This window comes from Micrasema longulum, unplaced genomic scaffold (assembly GCF_059751315.1).
Source record: "Micrasema longulum isolate JH-2025_06_02 unplaced genomic scaffold, ASM5975131v1 h1tg000454l, whole genome shotgun sequence".
Lineage (NCBI taxonomy): Eukaryota > Metazoa > Arthropoda > Insecta > Trichoptera > Brachycentridae > Micrasema > Micrasema longulum.
In genome coordinates this window covers 332514-354129 of record NW_028277653.1, presented here as the reverse complement: position 1 = coordinate 354129, position 21616 = coordinate 332514, and the positions used below count along the sequence as shown (strand labels likewise).

Below are 21616 nucleotides of genomic sequence, written 5' to 3'. Positions count from 1 at the left end.
TAAATAAATAAATAAATAAATAAATTTATGAAATCAAATTCACGAAGGATGGGACAATAAAAAATAAAAATTATAAATAAAACACTTAAGCTCATTACAAATATCATTATATCTAATCATTAGTTAACTTGTAACACTTTGTAAATGATCCTAAGGACAAAAATAATTAAATTTAATTTACCCTCGTCTTTTATTTTATATAATAAATTACAATGAACTTCCATCAAGAATTTTCACTTACAAACATAAATGTTTTGAAATACATTTAGTTAGGAAGCAGAGTGTCTATTTACTAATTAATTTTTGCATTGTGAAAATTTTACATTGTATCCGGGGATGAAGGTTTTTTTAATATATTTTGAAAACAGTACCTTTATTCAATAACAAAGCATACTTTGAGAAAAAATACGAACAATGAAGGTTGAACTTTCCAAAAAAGAGTCTAGTTTGTAAAATAGAACCAGACCCCTGAACGAGTGCTTTCGACTCAATCCTGACCAAAGAAATCGAGTGGAAATATTGATTTGGAAAGTTTTTTGAACTACAACATTTCATTGTTCCTGGACATGCATGTCACCTGATGCGTAAGACTCGTCACCTTACCTAGTAACAGATGACCTCCGCTGCACTTGGTTTACCAATGCAGTGCCCTATACACCAACAGGTGCGGAAAGGGGGATGACGATAAACATATAAATATGTAATATTATAAAGGTACTTCATCGACGGTAGCGTGGCAGCTGATGAATTGTCGAGGCTGGGAGTTTAGATAGCCCCAATAGGCCCTGAGCCCTTCTGTGGGTTGCTCAAATGTGCTCTGCCGGAAGCAGATCGTTATGCTCTGGCAAAAAGTACCCGGTCAGCACCATACGAAGAAACTGATAAAAGGGTACTCGCAAAGGTTTGCCTTCAACCTCAGCTGAAATCAAGTGAGGGCACTTTAGATTGAACAAACACCTTGCTAGAATAAACCTTTCCGAAACTTCTAGATGTAGGTTCTGCAGTTCAGATAAGGAAAAACTTATACACATTATATGTAAATGTAATGCTTTTCGTCATAAAAGGAGCCTCATCCTCGTGGACCACTGGTTAAACCTGAGGATATTAAAGAGCTCGCCCCCTACCAAATAGCCCGATGCTTGACGGATTTGGGCTTGGAGGGACAGATTAAGCAAAATGTTAACTCTCGCCTTCCACACAGTAGCCAGGCTCTTCACAGAGCTAGGCTTGGAGGGCGAGAACTATTTGCGGGAACCCGTCACAGGTTGCAGTGACGTCAGGAGGTTTCATAGCACTGTCTTCCACCACTAAGATTAAGAATGAGGTACTTTTTCTTCTTCAAGTGCCTTGTTGGCTCCCCCAACGTTACGTTGGCTATCACGATGATGATGATATAATATCAATATTTTTTTTGTGCAACAGAAAGGAGAAACATTTTCCAAAGCGGAGTTTAGAAACCAAGGCATTTACAGCACTAATAACTTGTCATTGGCTGGTTTAAGTGGCCACGTTACTCACGGTGTAACATCACAACACCAAATATCAGAAATGCAATACTTTTTCCCTTTGATGGAAAAAAGCAGCACAAAATATTTGTTCAGTTCATACACAGAGACATTCGGCTTCTTTGACAATATACAAAGTCATCAACTATTGTATGCATTATCTAAAAGGCGAGAATTCCACAAACGTCGGTCATCCCCCTTAGAGTCTCCCATAATTTGAATGAAACGGAGTGTTTCCTTACCAGGCGTCCGGCCAGCAGGAGCACGCCGCACGCCGCGACGCCCGCCGCCAGCGCGCCGGCCCACGCCGCCCAGCAGCGGCCCGCCGCCAAGGCGTACACGTCCAGCAGCACCACCGCCCACATGAAGCACTGCAGCCCGGAGCGCTTCTGCTCCACGCAGTACGACTGGTACAGCCGCTCCAGCGCCGGGTCCGAGAACGGGCGGAAGCCCTTCTCGGCCGGGGGGCGACCCTCCGCGCCCCCCTCGGGATCGCCTTTGCCCTCCGCCATCTTAACGCATTTCAAACCCGACAATTTTCATACCGAAAATTTATTTTCACAATCACTTTAAGTTAAATCCGACCGCTTTAAGCACATTTTCACACCGTGAATTGTTATGTTACGCAAAGTATTTTATTGTTTTATGTCAATTCACAATTAATAGAATTAAAATGCTTCGTTATAGTTTTTAAAATTATATCTTTAAAAATAATCGGTGATTTAAAATTTAATTAAAACAACAAATATTTATTTACGCAGAAAATAAGTGTATTTGTACATTAACGATTTATTCATTTGTTTAACTGAATTCTGTAGCATTGCCTCTGGAGCAATGTGCTCTACTCCAACTACAGAAATGGAAGCGATGGTATGCCTAAATCCTTTGCACATTCATGTGCAGATGGAGGCGGGCATGACTTTGCTACGTGCGATGGAGTCGGGCAATACCAACTGTAAATCTAAAACTATGAGGAATTTTCAGCAATACCTCATCGATAATCCGATGTTAGCTATGCCATCGGATGTTATGACTATGGAATTCAACTTCCAAAAGCATTTAATGGTGCTTGTACCTGATGGGGAACAATGGCTGCCCAATAACTCCTTACTTTACAAGGAAGGAGACATTGTGTGATACACTGATGGCTTCAAGTCTGAGGCACTATCTCACTGTCTTCTAAACAGAACTCTATGCCTGCGCAGATGAAAACTTGCGCAGACAATACAAAAACTAAAGAATTTATATTCTTTCAGACAGTCAGGCTACTCTAAAGGCACTGATCTCTGTCGTGATCAATTCTAAATTAACCTTGTGGTGCCTACGGGTCATTAATTGTGTCGGTGAGTGTAACAACGTGACAGTAATTTGGGTACCTGGACACTCAAACATCGACGGTAGCGTGGCAGCTGATGAATTGTCGAGGTTGGGAGTTTCGATAGCCCCAATAGGCCCTGAGCCCTTCTGTGGGTTGCCCAAATGTGCTCTGCCGGAAGCAGATCGTTATGCTCTGGCAAAAAGTACCCGGTCAGCACCATACGAAGGAACTGATAAAAGGGTACTCGCAAAGGTTTGCCTTCAACCTCAGCCGAAATCAAGTGAGGGCACTTTAGATTGAACAAACACCTTACTAGAATGAACCTTTCCCAAACTTCTAGATGTAGGTTCTCCAGTGCAGATTAGGATATATCTGTGCACATTCTATGTGAATCTGATGCTTTACATCATAAAAGGAGCATCATCTTCGGGGGACCACTAGTTAAACTTAAAGATGTTAAAGAGGTCACTCCCTACCTAATAGCGTGATACTTTACGGATCTGGGCTTGGAGGGGGAGATTTAGCAAAGTGTAAACTCTCGCCTTCCACACAGCAGCTAGGCTCTTCATAGACCCGGACTTTGAGGGCGAGAACTATTAACGGGGACCCGTCATAATAGATCTTCACAGGTCGCAGAGACGTCAAGAGCTTAAATAGCACTGACTCCTCCCCCTCTAAGAATAAGAATAAGAATTGATCTCTATAAAAGCATTCTAATTATAAAGAATTAAAAAAAGGTCCACAAGTCTGACAATTCTGATTACGGCTTTACCCAATAATTATTGTTAGTCATTATGAAGAATAAAATTCTTTTGAAATGCGCGTTTTATTTATACTTTTTTTAATGGTGGTTGATTAATTAATAGGTATTACGATGTCTTCGTGAGACAAAACGCGTCACAAACAAAGCGTTTTCGTTGTCCGCGTTTTATTTATTTGGTCACCAAATAACGTTTGATGATATCAAAAATTTCGCTATCAAATAAAAATGTATTTTTTTTAATTACTTATTATTACAACGCAACGTATATTTTCAAAGCATTTTTTTTACAAAACATCCGCAAATAGACATAATAGTTATCGAACACCCGTGAATGCAAAAACAAAGGACAAGCATAAAAAAATATCTAAATTTGTTGCATCAGAGAGGTTTTTGAGAAGGGAAAATGGAAGTCTAGGCATTTACAGGGCTTACGACCTGTCATCCTGTGTAACATTCACCATTTTGACAATATTTAAACATCCACATTTTCTCAACTGTGCCATCAGTCAACTTTTGTGAAGTAAAAATGTTGAAACCTTTATCAAAGAAGGAGTATAAAAAATGGAATATTGTTTCAGGCGTTGCCTAGTAGGTGAATTGGTTCAGCCGGATGAATCTACCCCACATAATAAGGGTTCCAGCTCTTTTACTTCACAAAAGTCAACAGATGGAAGATTTGAGGAAATGTGGATGTTCAAACATAGCCATAATGGTGAATGTTACACAGTGTGTAAAGTGGCCACTTAAATCAGCCAATGACAGGTCTTAAGCCCTGTAAATGCATAGACTTCCATATTCCCTTTGCATTTTTTTTCTTTTTGTGTTGCAACTAATTTGGATGTAAATAGCTCCCTAGGGAGGAAATCTAGCTTGTCTACAAATATTTGGACATACTCAAAAGATTGTTGTAAAAAATATTTATGTTATTATGAATATGAGAAGTGTTAAATTATCGTATAAGGTAATATAAATTTAAAATAAAACAATGCATTACTGCCGACATCAGCATGGACGTCGCGTAGCGTCATCGATAGATTTACATTTTACTTCGCGAAAATTGAAAAACATGTTTTCCGTTCGAGAATTATTATTTACAAAAGGCTTCTCATTACCCATCCATCAGCAGCCATGTAGTTGACGCGGGATAAATCATTATTTTCGTTTATTACGGCAACTCTCAATGCTAACTCTGTCTTCCGCACTCATTTTCGTCAATAATTTATTGTTGCTCACTATTTTTCCACTTTAATGTCACAGCGCTCATAATTTAATAAATTTCATTAGAATATTGACGTGCTTTTAAAAACATTTTTACTTATTTCTAATTTTAATAAACCCTTTGGGTTGTATAAAAATATTATTAGATCAAGTCGAGATATGCCTCGTCTGGTTAGTGTAGTCATCGTTTGATTTTTAAGATCTGATTTTATTATGACTTTCAATACCAAGTTTCCTAATAAATACGGAAAACTTCGAAAATTTACGAATATTAATATTATCGTCGCCATAAATTTTATTCAATTTTACTTACTGCTCAAAGAAAGAGTTTACGCAAAATATGAATACATTATATCAATTTACAAGACTAATGCGATCTCTTAGACGAATGTGTGGGAAATCAATGTATGACAGGGTTACGAATGATCAAATCAGGCGAGAGTGTAAATCTGAGACAAGTATAATTAATAAGATTAAGAAAGGGTCTCTGAGATGGTTTGGTCACGTAGAACGAATGGACGACGAGAGAATGGTAAAACAAGTATATATGGCAAAAATGAACGGCAACGTTAGACGAGGACGACCAAGGAAGACGTGGCATGATCAGATAAACCAAAATCTTAAGTCTGGTCATGTCAAAAGCAGACAGAACCGAAGGGCATGTATGAAAAGATGTATGAATGTGGAAGAGGCTAGGAGTGTATGCCAGGATAGAAGTGTGTGGCGGTCCATTCTCTCTGCCTACCCCTACGGGGAAATGGCGTGATGGTAGTAGTAGTAGTAGTAGTAGACTGTTCACATAATCTTTTTAATTGTGTATTTTTAAATTTAGTACTAACTGTTATTTGGCATATTATTTATTATATAAATAAAAGACGAGTAATACGAGGTCTGGTCTGGACTGGTCTGGACTGACCAGTCTCGAAAATGTCGCGAAAGCGATGAAACCGGTCACTGGATATTCCAAATTTGTGGATTAAAGTATCACTCGTCTTTTATTTATACAATAAATTACAATGAACTTCCATCAAGAATTTTCACTTACAAACTTAAATATTATTTATTACTCTCATTTCTTACTACATACAGTTAAGAGTTAGTTTCTAGAAACCATATCTCAATTATCATTTCAATTATGTTTTTATCATATAATTAAGAATATTCCAGAAACCGCATACGCGCATCAAACTGAAGGTGACTCAACTACTCTTAAAGGAGTAGTTATACATTTTTATTTATTCATATTTTACTCTAACAAACTATAAACAATAATAAAAATAATGTGACCTCACTAGGGTTATCCGTGCCGAGGACACTTAACAATATACTTTTTTGAAATGTTTTTACGGTTGAAAATAAACAAAGAAGACTAACTTAATAAACAGAGAAAATTAACAAATTATTCAGATTTTAAAAACTAGGTATTTATGTACATCTATATTATTTATATTACAAAACGCACAATGAAAATAACAAAAACCTATTTTTTTTATAGCCTTTTTAAACATTTTCTCGTTACTTATTGTTTTAATAGATAGTGGAAGTAGGTTATAGATTTTAATTGAATAATACTCAAAATTCCTTTGTCCGAAAGTGGTATTAGTTTGTTATGTCTTTTATTTGAGTAAGAGTAGTTTTTGAATCTGTAAGTGAGTATTGTTTTAACGTATAATTGTTTTGGTGTCATAAGTTGTTATTTGTAGAATATTTCATCCGTAGATGTCTGTATCGGGACTTAGAGTATTATTTTAACTATGGATTTTTGTGCAACAAATACACTATTGAAAACTGTGTCACTCGCACCACCTCAACCGATTATACTGTACTCCAAAATTGATTGGCACAATGCAAAATAGATCTTTGAAGATTCCTGTACATTAATTATATTTCGAATTGTTTTGAATATATACGTTAGTCTTTTAAGTTTATTAGTAACTTAACCCATTAGTTTATTTGTAGACGTCGCTTAGAACGCAACTCCCGATTTTTATTCAACTATGCCGTGTTGTGTCGTTTTAAAGTGTAGAAATACTGCCAGGATCTTAAAGAAACAGAATGGAATCACATTTAATGTGTAAGTGGCAAATGCATTATTTAAAAATTTAATTATTTTTCTATCTGTCAGATTGTCAAAGAAAACAAAATGGACATTTGTTAGTGTGAAGTCAAATGTTTTATGCTACTTCACTCATCTAATGAGAGAACTTATGAATATTAGACTTCTCGGATTAAACAATACCGAGGCGGACATTCGACTGACATTATCTTTAAAACATCAAACATTATTCAACATGACATAAAAATATACGTTTTTTAAATTCAAACTCCATTAATTAAATTACTGTTATGAAATAACTCTTTAGCTATCTACTCTGTTGTGTCAATCAATGATTCCGCGTGTACAATAAAATTTTAGAGAAATTAATAAATTTGCCTTTTGTTTCAATATAATTATCTTACATTTGTGTTATGATAATATTTTTCGTGATCTGGCAACATTAGGCGGCGACTTGGGATTGGAAGTGTTGGGATTTTTTGACACAGTCCGATGTATTCAAATATGATCCTACGCTCCCTTCTGAACTATTCCTAATTCTATGTTTTTTTTTTTTTTCTTTTGATTTCAATAATAGGTACTATTATTTTTTATAATTGATAATGTATGAATCTGAAGCTGTATAGTTTGTATTTTAATAATTAAATTTGTTTTTTTTTTTTACATAGTCTTCTTTGGAATTTCATTATTTATTATTTATACTTTGTTTTTCTGGATTGTTATTCTATTGAATCTTATGTCATTAAAATTTATTTAATTTAATTTTATCACGTATTTTTTATTATTCATTATTATGGCTTGACACGCGCACAGCCTAAAAAGCCTTTATAAGTTCATTAATATTTAATTTTGAATGAATATATAAATTAATAAATTCAGTACATAAATAAATACTCACAAATTAACGATTCGGAGACCACGTTAAGGTACCTTTCCCATTTTCTCATTTACAATTTACAATGACTTCTGATAAACAAAACATTATATTTTTAAATAAGATTCGTTTTTATTGTTATTTTTTAAATATTCGTATAAAATACCGTTACTTTAACTGCCAATATATACCTACCTTATATTTTTATTAATGATGTGGCTTTTACGAAAGTAAGTTAGTTGACATTTTGACGAAAAATTCACCGGCTAGACTAATTTTCTTTCCTCTATCCTAGCTTTTTCGGTTACGTGTCCTAATCTATAATAATTTCATTCGATCACATTATTGGACTTAAGAAAAATGTGATTTTATTTAACTTTCAAAACATCGATAAAAAATAAATATTTATCTACTCTGAGTATACAATAGAGAAGAGTTTAACTTGACAAGACTCAGAAACACGTTTAGCTATGCGTGTTGGTTCTCTACCAAAAAGTGTTCCGGCTGATGTGAAACGAAATGAATTGGTCACCGAAAAGAAGTGCTAAGATAATTTTAGTTTTTTCTGAATCAGTTATACTTCAAAAAGCCGAAGTCATCTTTACTTATCAGCGTAGGAAGTACATTTACATAAATCAAGACTTATGCCCGCTTTAATGTTATATTTTTAGAAATGCCGCAATAAAGTAAACTTTAAAAATAAACTTCATTTTATCCCGCGGGAAATAAATCCAATATCCGAATTTATTTACACTCTTCTATGACACATCTATTTAATCTGACCTATTTCTTACTTCTTTATCGGCAGACATCTTTCCTATTTTATAAAGCCATTATAAATATCTGAGAGAGAGTATAATTGGCCTGTCTAATGCAGTTAACCAACAGTATAAAAATTTGGAAGAAATAATCAAATTATTTGATACTATTAATGTTTTTATTTTATTAATTGTGATTTTTATTCGCTACTCGGTTTGGTTTGGAAATGAATATTCATAAAACAAAGATTATGAGTCCAACAAAGAGACAATTTCATTGACAATAATACAATCGAAGTGGTTGATGAATACATATATCTAGGATACAAAATCACACTTGTTTAAGATAACCAGATAGTGGAGTTGCCGAAAATAAAAGGACTAAGTTGGGTTGCTTTCGGCAAACTAAAATATTTTTTTAAATAAGCGAGTCCCTTTATATGCTTAAAAAGACAAGCCTATGAATCGTGTATATTGCTGGTGACGACATACGGACTAGAAACCATGTCTGTAACACAGAAAAGTAGCCAGAAACTAAAATGCACGCAACGATCTATGAAAAGACAGATGCTCGGTATAAGTCTAAGAGACAGAATAAGAAATTAAGAAATAAGGCGCCGAACCGGAGTCATAGATATCATGGATTGTGCTGCATAATTAAAATGGCAGTGGGCAGGACACTTAGCGAGGCAAAATGATGACAGGTGAACACGCAGAATAATAAAGTGGAGACCATGGGCAAACAAAAGAAGTGTCGGAAGGTCACAGAAAAGATGGGTCGATGACATTGCCTCGAGAGCCGGTAAAACATGGATGATGAAACCGGGTGATAGGAAGAAATGGAAGAGGCCTTTATCCAGCAGTGGAGAGAATAAAACTGAAGAAGAAGTTGATTGAAAATAATAATATTTTTCAAGCTAATAATTTAGTACATCACTAGCTAAAAGCAACAGTGAAATATATGTGAAGAACATATTATTCTCAGATAATCGAACTTTGAAGTGTGCAAAAGGCTCTCCGATCACTAAATTATTTGGAGTAGATTATGAATACTATATTTTCACATAGGTTAACTATCTCACATTCATATTTTATTATAATTATCTTGTTATTATGTTAAGTATTGTAAATTGTTGTAAATACAATTTTGGCACATTACATTATTATAAATGATAGTTATATTTTATAGTACGATTCATTACATTTCGTTATTTATTAGTTTGTGTATGTCACAACTCAGCGCGGGTCATAGCCAACTTTCCGTGGAATAGTCGGTTTTGTAATTATTGTGAAATCACAAAAAAGATTTTTACGTTATGGGTTCTTGCACTGAGATTTTTATTAATTGCTTTCATTGTAATATTTTGTTGAATTATTTAACGTAGGCAACGTTCTGAAAATATTATTTATTTAATTGTAATAATTTAATTTACTAATAAAACAAAATTTTCATACACTCATGTTTTAACTGAAACTATTTACAAAACGTCCACATCAAATATGTTTTCATTAAGAAAGCCATAATGTGTTACTGATTCCCATAATATAATAGATGTTAGAAACATTTTCCTCGTATCGGGAAAATCACAAAATATATTCCCATACATACTGTATACATATGTGAATTGCCCTGTCGTATTCGATTTAAAGTAACTTGCACGAAGATATGTATCGGACTTCATGTCGACTGAACATTATTACACTGACATTAGGGTTCAGACAATGTTCCTACTGTAGATACGTACATTGTAAGGCTTTTCAAAATCAATATCTTAGATACCCAGATTCTGTACTGAAAATTAGGTCTATTGTAACACAAACAAAAACCTAAATTGCTTTAATAAATTCTTCAAATTTGCATCATCAGCATCCAGTGACGCGAATGGCATTAGTACTCCAATCACAGCATCGGTTTTGTTAAATTTGAAGTAAGGTGATCAGTCTTACGCTTCAGATGCCAGCCCACGGATAGTGAAATATCACAGTGTAAAACCACCTTTAAAACAAATACTTCACGTCCACCCTACCAGAAATTGATTCCGGGACCTCAAGCATGGTAAGCGAATACAACTGTGGAGATCATAGCCCGTAATTCGATGACATACACATGTGCAATGATTTTATCTGAAATATAGAGCAACGACCGAAGAAGAAAATCAGCGTTTTCTTTTTGATCCAATACATTATATTCTGCAAGACCAACAGCACATAAGACATCCGTCTGCATAAGAGCAACGTACTGAAGTATATTTACTTTGTCCCCGCCATGGAAACATGAATAACAAAAGAACGCAGTCTTTAAAGAGACCACAGGGCGTGGTAACATCAGTCAGCCCAACTAAGTCAGCTCCACGCAGTCACTCAGTTCCAGCATGAAGTCTGTGCTGCCAGTTCAAACCAATGTCGTTATTATGCTGGAGCTACGCAACCAAGCGCTGTATCTTATTCAACGTGCAATAAACCCACTTTGGAACATCAATCATGTTCTGTCACCAACTGGGGTAGGAGCTCCACACCCCACAACAACCAAAATCCTACACGACAATAACTACACTACGAGGAAGACTTATTTCTACTCAATTTCTGATTTCAGTATTTTCAACTGAGATTACCCCTTGAGTTCGTATTTGAGAAAGACATGGCAAAACTTAATCCAACAAATAGTTAAAGTTTGATTTGCAAAAGTCAAAATTATCGGCACGCGTGCATCCGAAGATGTGTGAATGTATAGGAAACAAGTTCTGAATGCAAAGCCGGAGTGATATGGGAATGTATATTTTTTGTTGATTCTGTGTAAGTTGCAGGAGTCACCTTCAGGGTAAACTGTGGGTTATGTAGAAAAAAATATGTGTTCAGGTACTAGTAGTTTGTACCGTGTCGCAGTCGGCAGTATACACATTCCTTGTCATTTTTGTAGTGTGTAGTGCCGAGAACCATGTTGAGTTTAATTTCAACCCGTCGTCTCTGCTTGTGTTATTTGGGTGTTTTTGTATTTCAATTGCCTCTTTAAAATAATAATAAAAGCGGCATACTGAAATTAAACTCAGCGTGGTTTCCGGCACTAAAAACGACACGGAATGTGTCCACTGCCGACTGCGACACGTTACAAAGTACTAGCATATTTTTTTCTACATAACACGCAGTTTATCCTGAAGATGGCTCCTGCAATGGTCGCCGAAACGTCGGAACGAATCCAACATACACGGGATCACCTAAAAAAATACATATTAAAAAATAGTGACTGTAAAAACCTACGCACCAATTTAGAGTGATATGGGGAGTGATGGTTTGTTGTTTTTTCCCTTGTTGATCACGGTTATAGAAAGCACATTGGTTGACTATCTTCTGAATCAATCAACTCAATTCAGTATATTTAATGCAAACCCACTTAGATGAATGATTACGCCAAACATTCTAGATGTATGTGTTATTTATAGAGCCATCCAACGACGCCAGTTTATTTGTTATACGTAATTAGTTATCAGCGGAACAACACGGGGGCAAGGCAAAGTTTAATTTACATACGCGATAGTTCTCTGTCATCTACCATTACACAGCTTTATACATGCCCACCAAAAATTAATTAAACTCATATAATGAACAACCTAAACACGTGTCAACCAGAAACGAGGGGGTTTTCTTTACCTTTTAATTATAATACAACCACATTAATTTTACCTTCAGGGTTTCGTTTACCAGTTAATTTCATCTTTAAAATCAACGGGTTTTTATGTGGCAAGAGCCAAGAAAGATTCGTTGTCGTCGTGTGTCGTAACCAACTGTAAGTTTAAATATATAATTGAAACAATACTTTAGTTTATTTTAAAGCGTTACTAGTTTCGGAAAGCACGGTTCCTTTCATCTACAGGTTTATAATGACAACAAAAGTTGCAATTAAACAATTCGAACGAACATGAAAGGAAATTGATTGCAACAGAGATGAGACATCAATTATAGCATTAAGTATTTTTTAAATGCATATAAGGTTCTACGTTCTACGTTTCTCCAATAAAGACAGATTAAGTACAATGTTTGATTATGTCCAAATGCTTGCAGACTGGCTGGATTTCCTCCCTAGGGAGTTTTTCATATTTAAATTTATTTCAACAGAGAGGGAAAATTTTTGAGAAGGGGATATGGAACACTTGGCCACTTAAACCAGCCAATGACAGATCATAAGCCCTGTAAATGCCTAGACTTCCATATCCCCCTCAAACATTGTTGAATTACTACCTGGTAAAAGAAGAAGTATAAAAAATGGAAAATTGTTTTCAGGCGTTGCCTAGTAGGTGATTTGGTTCAGCCGGATGAATCTCACCCACGTGATAAAGGTTTCAGCTCTTTTACTTCACAAAAGTCAACAGATGGAAGATTTGAGGAAATGTGGATGCTCAAACATGGGCAGAATGGTGAATGTTACACAGTGTGTAAAGTGGCCACTTAAACCAGCCAATAACAGGTCTAAGACCTGTAAATGTCTAGACTTCCATATCCCCTTCTCAAAAAATTTCCCTCTCTGTTGAAATAAATTTAAACAGATTAAGTAAATTAATTAAATAATTACCCCTTTGCAATCCAAGCAACCATACCTTTTTTCTTAGAAAACGTTGTTGGATAGACTCGTGGTTTATGATCATTACTGACATTTAAGAAACAAACCATGTAAGTATTTTCTTATTAAATTACATAGAAACAAGTTGTACAACCCCACCCATTACAGAGATAATGTAATTGTAAGTACATTATTAAACACCGTCGTCTTAAAAATGTACGTTCACGTATCCTATTATATTACTTTTTATTAATTAACTATTTCTTATAGTTATATGCCTCAAAAATTCTATTTTGGAGCCATTTTCAACTTGTAAACATTATTTGTTTACATAAATAAGTTTATTATACATTATTTGAAACATACAAGTATGTCCCAACTTCATGGGACTAAAAGTCCTGTGTTGAGATGGGACGAACAATTATATGACACAGACACATGAGTATATCACCACAAATATAGGATCGGAAACAATTTTTTTTTTTTTTAATTTATAAAATCATCAAAGAGTTTTCTACTTAAATCCCTCCCACTAAGGAAAATCCAGTCCTTAACTCCTTTCTTGAAATTAGTTCTTGTCCTCGAGAGCTTAATACGTTCTTCCAAAATATTGAACACTCTCGGTGCGATCAATGAGAGATGTCTCTGAGCAAAAGTCGTACGGGTTGTTGAGACCTCCCCTTATTGTTCGACCAGAAATGTGTAAGTGCTTCTTTTAGGTACAGTTGTCTCATATCCAACACCTTTATGTATTGGAACAACTGTTCTGACAAGTATGTTGGAGGGGGCTGAAATCCGTGAAATTATGAGAGGCTTTAAAATGGATGCCGTACAACTCCGTGATTGCAAAGGTGATATCCGATCTATAAACTAGGTATTTCTTTGTTAACGACTCCCGAATATTCTCTCTAGAAAAATTATACTCATACAACGAGATTTGTTAAAAAAAGTAAAGTAAAGATATTTCTAAAAAATAATATAAAACAACGTTGTTTTTAACCACTTATTTTTTTTCTACTGACCCGTTTCAAAGCTACACAAGCTTCTTTATCAAGGTATAATTTACGAATGAATCTTATTTCGTATTATTTTAACAGTACCATACACGGTTTTTCGGGGCCAGACCGCGAAACTTCAGAAAAACATTCCTCATGGTAAGCTTTATAAAAAATCCATATATTTTTTTTCCAAAAAGTAATTTAAAAAAAAAATAATTAAGTTCTCAAATTAGAGTAAATTTTCAATTCCTCAGACTAGCATCCCTTCCGCAAAACCCCCTATCACAAAAAAAATGCGATAAAAACGTATTTGACCAACGAAGAGATATGCACTAGAAGCGGACAAGGGAAGCGGCTGGGTAGGAAGGGGTAGGGGTTTGTGGAGGGACTACTTGTCCGATAAATTAAGGATTAACTACATTTTATGATTACAATTTATTTTTTTTTAATGACTTTTTTGGAAAAAAATTATTAAGATTTTTTTTCAAGTCAAATCAAATTTTCCTCTGAAGTTTCGCGGTCTGGCCCTGAAAAATGTGTATACCAAATTTAAACAAATGGAGCCATTAAGTGAAGCTAACACTTAATAAGATAATATGTAACTAACTTCATTATTAAAATTGTGTTAAATGAAAATGTCCGTCAGTATATTACTATAAATAAAAATCGAATAAGGCCGTCATTTAAAAAAAACGGAATCCCAAAATTGCATCATAGGTTTAAAAATATATAAAGAGATGCCAGAATGTATGAAGAATGAAAAGAGTTTAAATGAATTAAAAAAGAAATGTTATGTTTACTGTAAGATGATGTGAATAGAAATGTAATTATTAGTTTATATAATCATTGTAATATAAGCTAACTTAAGAAATTAGTTTTTTTTAATATTCAATTAACACTTAATATTTTGTGGAATATTTGAATTTTTTAATCCAATTGTATTTTGCAATTATAAATCGATAACTCTTCAATTTGCATATTTCCGGGTGTTCAAACATTTTTAATCGTTTATTGAATATAAATATAATGTTGACACATTAAAAATATACTTGTACCTATATTAATTAACCTACCGTGAATTGCATTGTTCACACAGTTATTTAAATGCAGGTTAGACAAAATATTCAAACAATGCATTTATGAAGTTTTTAATGCGGGCCAATAGATTAATACGATGCAATCACAACCCGTATTTTAAAATATAATGCATAAAAAAACAATTATCCGTTTACATCTTATAATTAAAATAACAGAATTCTAATTACATTGGTATCTAAAGTAACTTTTGCAGGAGAAAAACTGTTTGTCATTGTTCTTAAAAAAAAATCTTAGTAAAAAATGTTTATTAATTTATCTCCGTCACAAATAGACAAAACTTAGCCTTTTGTTATATATTTCTCATTTTTATTTGCCATGAATTATACCGTTCGTTTAAATCATGTTTTTCTGTTCTGTGTGTGAATTAGAATGATAATCTTGGACGAGTCTTTTCGACCCGTTGGCTACTCTCAGGTAAAAGTCCTGAAAAAGAAAATAGAATGCAGGTAAGTCCGCCTCATTGTGTAGTACCATTCTTATGGTCCTAGGTTCGATTTCTGGCAGGATGATAATATGATAGTAATAAACATGGACATAATACAAGAATATCAGAACAAATCACATACAACATTCCAAAAAAAGACAAGGACAATCGAGACTAATAAATCAGGGACTGAAATTATACAATAAACTACCAGACAAAACTAAACAAAAGACTCAGACAAACTTTTCAAAAGGTTTAAAAATATGATTATGAACAACAGAGTATAAATAAAAAATTATGTATTATTTTTGTAAAATGAATGTAACAAACAGTTAATAAATAAATTTCAAATAAAAAAATAATAATATTGGATTTAATGTTACACTCTGCAATATTCCATTAATAATAATAACATGTTCTTAGACCGGTACCTAAAGCGTAAGGCTGATGACCTTACCTTTCAAGTAACAAAAATGATTAGGATAATGCAGCACCCTCTACACTACTGGGTTTAGATAGGGAAATAATTATGATAATTAAATTAGGTTACTTTTAAACTTTTAAAACCATCAGAAGATTAACATTTAAATGTGATTCGGTTTAATTTATTTTTCTTTTCGCGAAAGCATTTTCATGTGAGGAAAGCAATGAAAATTGGGTTAAGAGTGAAGAAGATTGTGTGAAGCGGGGACAAAAATTTCTTAGACATTCTCAAGTGTTCAGTTCTGCTAGCGATCCTTCATTATGGGATATGTGCGAAATAGAATTATGCAATATTAATGAACACTTACGTATATGTGGTAAAATGTTATTAAGTTCTGAAAATACGGTCGAGTATCAGGAAAGCATAATATGTAAGGTATTTAATATATTATGTATATCTGGGGGTTGCTGCTAAAAGTGTACACGTCAAACATTTTGGTTCGTTGTTATATAATACATATAACATAGTAACAGTTCTTTAATGTACTGTATAAAAACATAAACTTATTACCTATAAAGAAATTACAAAAATGAACGGTCAGCCGGTTGGGTTACGACCTATAAGATACACCCGAGTACAGTCGAACGTTATCCGACACATCCCGAAGAAAGGTTTCACAATTTTCGGTCGAAACTGAGTGAAACCGAAACTTCGATCGATCAATATAAATTACCCGAGGCAATACCAAAAATAAAAAGGTTTGTCGTTTATTGAAACATATAATTTACATAAACAAAATGTGTGCTTCTCGATCGAGACAATAGATCCGCATGTGATGCTCTGGGTGGCATCAGCATTAAACATGTCAATTTCTGAGCAGCAGAATAACTCATGGTAGGAAATTGAAGACAGAAATCTTAATCAGGATGCGGCAGGCTAAAACTGCCTTAAAAGACGAAAATATTTTAACCACCTAACATTCATATTAGGGATTGAAAAAATCTAATCAAGACCTTGTCTAGAGTGTGCTGCTGTACGGCTGCGAAATACGGACCATTAGCCAGAATGAGTGCAGACGACTAGCTGCTTTTGAAATGTGGGACAGCGTCCATTGGTCGGATCACATCCGGAAGGGCGAGGGATTAAGTAAGATCGGTCAAAACATCAGGCACCCGGGCCTGCTTATTATTGACGCAGAGGGAATGGCTGATGGCAGAAACTACAGAGGTCGCCCAAGAGACGCCTATATGTACCGAGTGTAGCAGCTACACAGATATGAAAAAAATGACCTAGGACAAGAATGAGTGGATTGTTACCTTAAAGAGAAAAGATGTGGTCTTTTTTTATTGATTTTTAATATTTAAATCCCTTCTATTTTTTTTATTTCTTCAAGGAGCTCAACATTCAATTTCTTGCCCTGTTTTTAGACTCCGTTTTCTTCCTTATTGCGAGTCTTATCATTTTTATCTCTGGTTTCATATGTATGTCATTTTTGGTCAAATGAACAAATGTGCGAAAATGGAAGCAGCCAGGAATAAATACCATAATAAATGCAAGTGGAATTCCACCTTCTATAAAGCCAAAACGATTACTCCGTTCTCAAAGGGTTTTTTGGTTTTTAATCTATCGTTTTAAAATCCTAAAAGGTTAATCATATTTGCAATAACAACTAGATTTTTAATTTTATATACTTTTTATAATACTTTTTGATATAGGTTGCTGCTTATAAAAACTCATTAATGATTTTGATACAAATCTCAACCATATTTCATTGGTTGAAATTTAAAAATGTATTTATGGATAATTAAGAGCTTTTACCAATCAAGCGTCTTCGATTAAGGTAAAACATTTACAATATTTTTCTACATTTAGCAAAAAAATATGCATTAAACATCTTTAGTATTACTCTTCTAAAGAAAATATTATTTTTTTAAAAAGAGGTCTTTACGTTCTTATGATTTACCCAAATATTTTAATTTAGCCACTGTTAGAAAATGGGAATCAAGTTGGGTCATAGAGAGAGAGTAGGGTTCGAACCTCAGAACTCTGATCCGCGAGTCCTTAACACTAACCACGGGACCACAACCCGTTTAGAATTAGAAAAATATGTTTCTATGTAAATCAATCATCTGAATTCGTCCGAGTATTTGTAAACAAATTCTGGATTTAACCGTCAAGATATTTTATTGAATGTGTCCGGGCGGATAAAAATCCTGAAAAAGATATTCGAATGGAAAACAATTCGCCTTGCACTGTAGTGGTTGGCACGTTCGCTTATCATGGTCGAGGTCCTGGGCTCGAATCCCGGGAGGTTCAAAACAAAATATTTTATTATTATGACCTTACCTTCCTTTGACAGACAATCGAGGCACGCCACATTTATTCTACCGACGCAGTGCCCTATGGACCATCGGGTGCAGATAAGGGTTTGGTGAAGATGATGATATTTTATCGAGACTCAAAGACATCTCAACAGAATTTGACATTCTTCTTGGAGAAGAAAATACGAAGAGGTTGGAAATTTGCGGAGTTTATTACCTGCCGTTGGATAATTAATTTATCATAGAGATAGGGATGTTTAATTGCATATTTGTAGATGTAACGCAGTGGATAAAATGATCACTATACAAACTAATAAGCTCTATAAATGCTTAGACTTCTGAAGAGTGTTCTAACTTTGTCAAGATATTATGTACATGTCAAGTTAAACACTACGAAGTGGATGTAGATTTATCAAAAGTTGCAGACAACCCAAAGATGCGTAAATTGTAACAATAATTCAACAAGTGATTTGTAGACAGAAAATTTTATAAAAAGGTGCTATTTATTTATGAAAAAATCGAATGCAGTCTATATTTAAAAGACTTTATTTTGTTAATGGAAGACTTTTTAAATCTTTTGTGCATTCTCAGTCCATTGAAATAAAATTCCATTCAAGTCTCCACAGAATTCGCTTTATTTCTATGGTAAATAATACAACAGCCCAGAAACCGGTATGGCTTTACTTTATACAGTCGTAAAACCGTTTTCAGTGAGAATCCGTATAATTTCATTTGATGATATAAAAGTTCTAAATATCGCTTTTTAATTATGTAACTGGAAAACATATATATTGCGCTAGAACCTGCGTATTAATTGTTTTATTCTCATATTCGTTTTCTAATTTATGTCTTATTATTCTCATGAAAATCTGACTTTTATGTTTTTAATGTTTCGTTTAAAACAAATAATAGTGTTTCATGCGATTTTCTTGAGTAAATGTTATTTTTGTGCCAAAGAGTTATTGCTTAAAGTTATTTTCGTCTTAGATAGCGAGCGAAACCACAAAAAACGATTTATAAACAACAAAATGCTTTATTTATGAAGTTATTTAACTTTATTTTATCCTTCTAATGTAAGAAAAAGTAAAGTTATTATTGTAAAATCTTATCCGCTTTTTTTTCTACAATTTATTCAATCATTAAGTTTTTAATATTTTTGCAATTACTAATAACTCACAAGAATTTGAGCAAAAGTTATAATGCTGATTACTCGAGATGTAACTTCAGTGCGATCGTGTTGAAATAACATCGCGCGGGAAATTGTTGATCAAACAAAATAATAACTGTTATTAAAACCGAACGTACTCGTAATCCATTCTCAAACAGAGTAAAACAATACAATATACTAACAACCTTAACGTAGTCGCGAATTTCACAAGAAAGATCTTGAGAAAAACCAAGAAACATCACATGACAAAGAATATTCTAAGACACAGAACGGTCGCGAAATATTACCACATAAATATCGAACGTTCACTGAATTACCGGAGTCACTTTCAGCACAATACGGCACTTAATTTGTGTTTGATTTTAATTTTGTTTTGATGACTGACATAAGGGTTGATGTTTTCAGTTTTGACGGCGTGGTACGCGAGACGCGCGGATAAGCGACTAGCGCCGACTGCCTCCTGGTTTACACGCGGGAGGGAGAGGCGTCCCGGCGCAGGCGTGAAGGGCCGCGCGATGGCCGCCGCTGAATCAGGTGGGACAATTAATGCTTTTACTAATGATCCGTGATTCTAATTCCGGTCACTAACAATCACATGTGTGAATAGAATTTAAAATCATCTTATCTGTTTTTTATTATCTCCATTATTTTATTGTACGTTAACGTTTAGGTGTGGTGCCTATTCATTTAATTTTAGACTAGTTCTTAAATTTAAAATTGATTTTAAATTGTTATTTTCTGTTTTCAAGACCGGTTACATTGTAACATAACTCTTTATATATTTTCTCGTTTACAGCGCTGAATTCATTTGTTTATGACTACCAGAATTCAGATCTTCAAACTGATTTTTCGAACAATTATAAACTAATTTATTATCTTTTGTTATTCGTATTTAAATTTTAAATCGTGTGTGATTATTCGGGAATATTAGTCAGTGACACTAGAAACCTGTAGATTTAATTAATTTACCATAGTACTATTTTTTCTGAGGAACCATATATTGTATGTAATGCTTGTGAAAACTACAGTTAAAATTCAATTGACTTAATCATAATTATATAATCTTACTAATCAAAATGTAAGATAATGTGAGTCTAGATCGCAAACTTTATATGTCTGTGTTGTGTTGTGTGTGGTTTGTAGTCTTCGCCTATGTTACGAATTATATTGCACCGTGCAACCATAATCTGTGTGGATTTTTGTATAACCTTATATACTTAGGATGTGTGCAGCGTGTCAATCTGTACAAATACCCACACAATATAAATCCTGCTGATGGATGCTGCTCTGTGAAGAGTTTAAACCGCGGGACACAATAACTAATGAAAACAACATTTCCATCTGAATAAATGGCCATGAAAATCCAAGAAATTGGATCAATATAAGATATGTATAAGAACAAATACATTAATAGAACACTTTACCGGCACGTATAATTTATATGTTTAATGGGCACACAAATGCAATGAACTAATGAGGTGTTCATTTCTTTATAATGAAAACCTTATTTCTTATTTTTTTGTTTTCTCAAAAGGTAGTCATTACAAAATGATAAAACTTTTCATTTGTCACCATAATTTTATTTTTCTCAAGACCACAATGAAATATTGTAAAAAAGAGTTTATTACGTAGTTCTCACATAACAAAATAATACAAAATGAATCACGTTTGAAAATATTTTTTAGGTTACCCGAAAATAAAACCAGTACCACTAATTCACCACATTATGCATCGTACTAACTTTTACTTTATAATGTACAGGTTATCAAAATTATTTTTTAAAAACATTTATAAAACTTTTACCACGTTTTAGACTAATTAATATAATCCGCGTGCGCAAATAACACGATTCGGTGTAATAATACCATATTAAAATCATTTTTTTAACTTCTTTGACGTGTTATCTAAAAATATTCTGGAGACAAATCAAAGTCAGTAGTTTTTAAACGACAATCGCAATAATATCAGACCATGAATTATTCCAAATCTTTTAAGTTCATGAAAAGATAACAAAGATATGGCGAAGAACACTGTAATTCAGGTTTTTATCTTGAAATCATAATTTTTCGACTAGAACATCTCTATACGTTATTGCGAACGCTGGAGTAGATAAATTATATCAGGAAATGGAAATTACAT

At 33.8% G+C, this 21616-nt stretch overlaps 1 protein-coding gene across 1 annotated transcript; it reads right to left on the bottom strand.

Annotated features, from left to right (window-relative positions):
- Positions 1-1666: 1666 nt before the first annotated feature.
- LOC148281480 (uncharacterized) lies at positions 1667-19909 on the bottom strand. Its single transcript, XM_088226653.1, has 2 exons — positions 19765-19909; positions 1667-2207 (listed from the first exon to the last, which is right to left on the bottom strand). Exon 2 carries the CDS (start codon positions 2015-2017, stop codon positions 1667-1669), a length of 351 nt encoding a protein of 116 aa, XP_088082779.1. The 5' UTR covers positions 2018-2207; positions 19765-19909.
- Between the last annotated feature and the right edge of the window lie 1707 nt (positions 19910-21616).

Excerpts from the sequence above, each read along its gene's own strand:
- LOC148281480 (XM_088226653.1), bottom strand. The coding sequence starts at position 2,017 with ATGGCGGAGGGCAAAGGCGATCCCGAGGGGGGCGCGGAGGGTCGCCCC.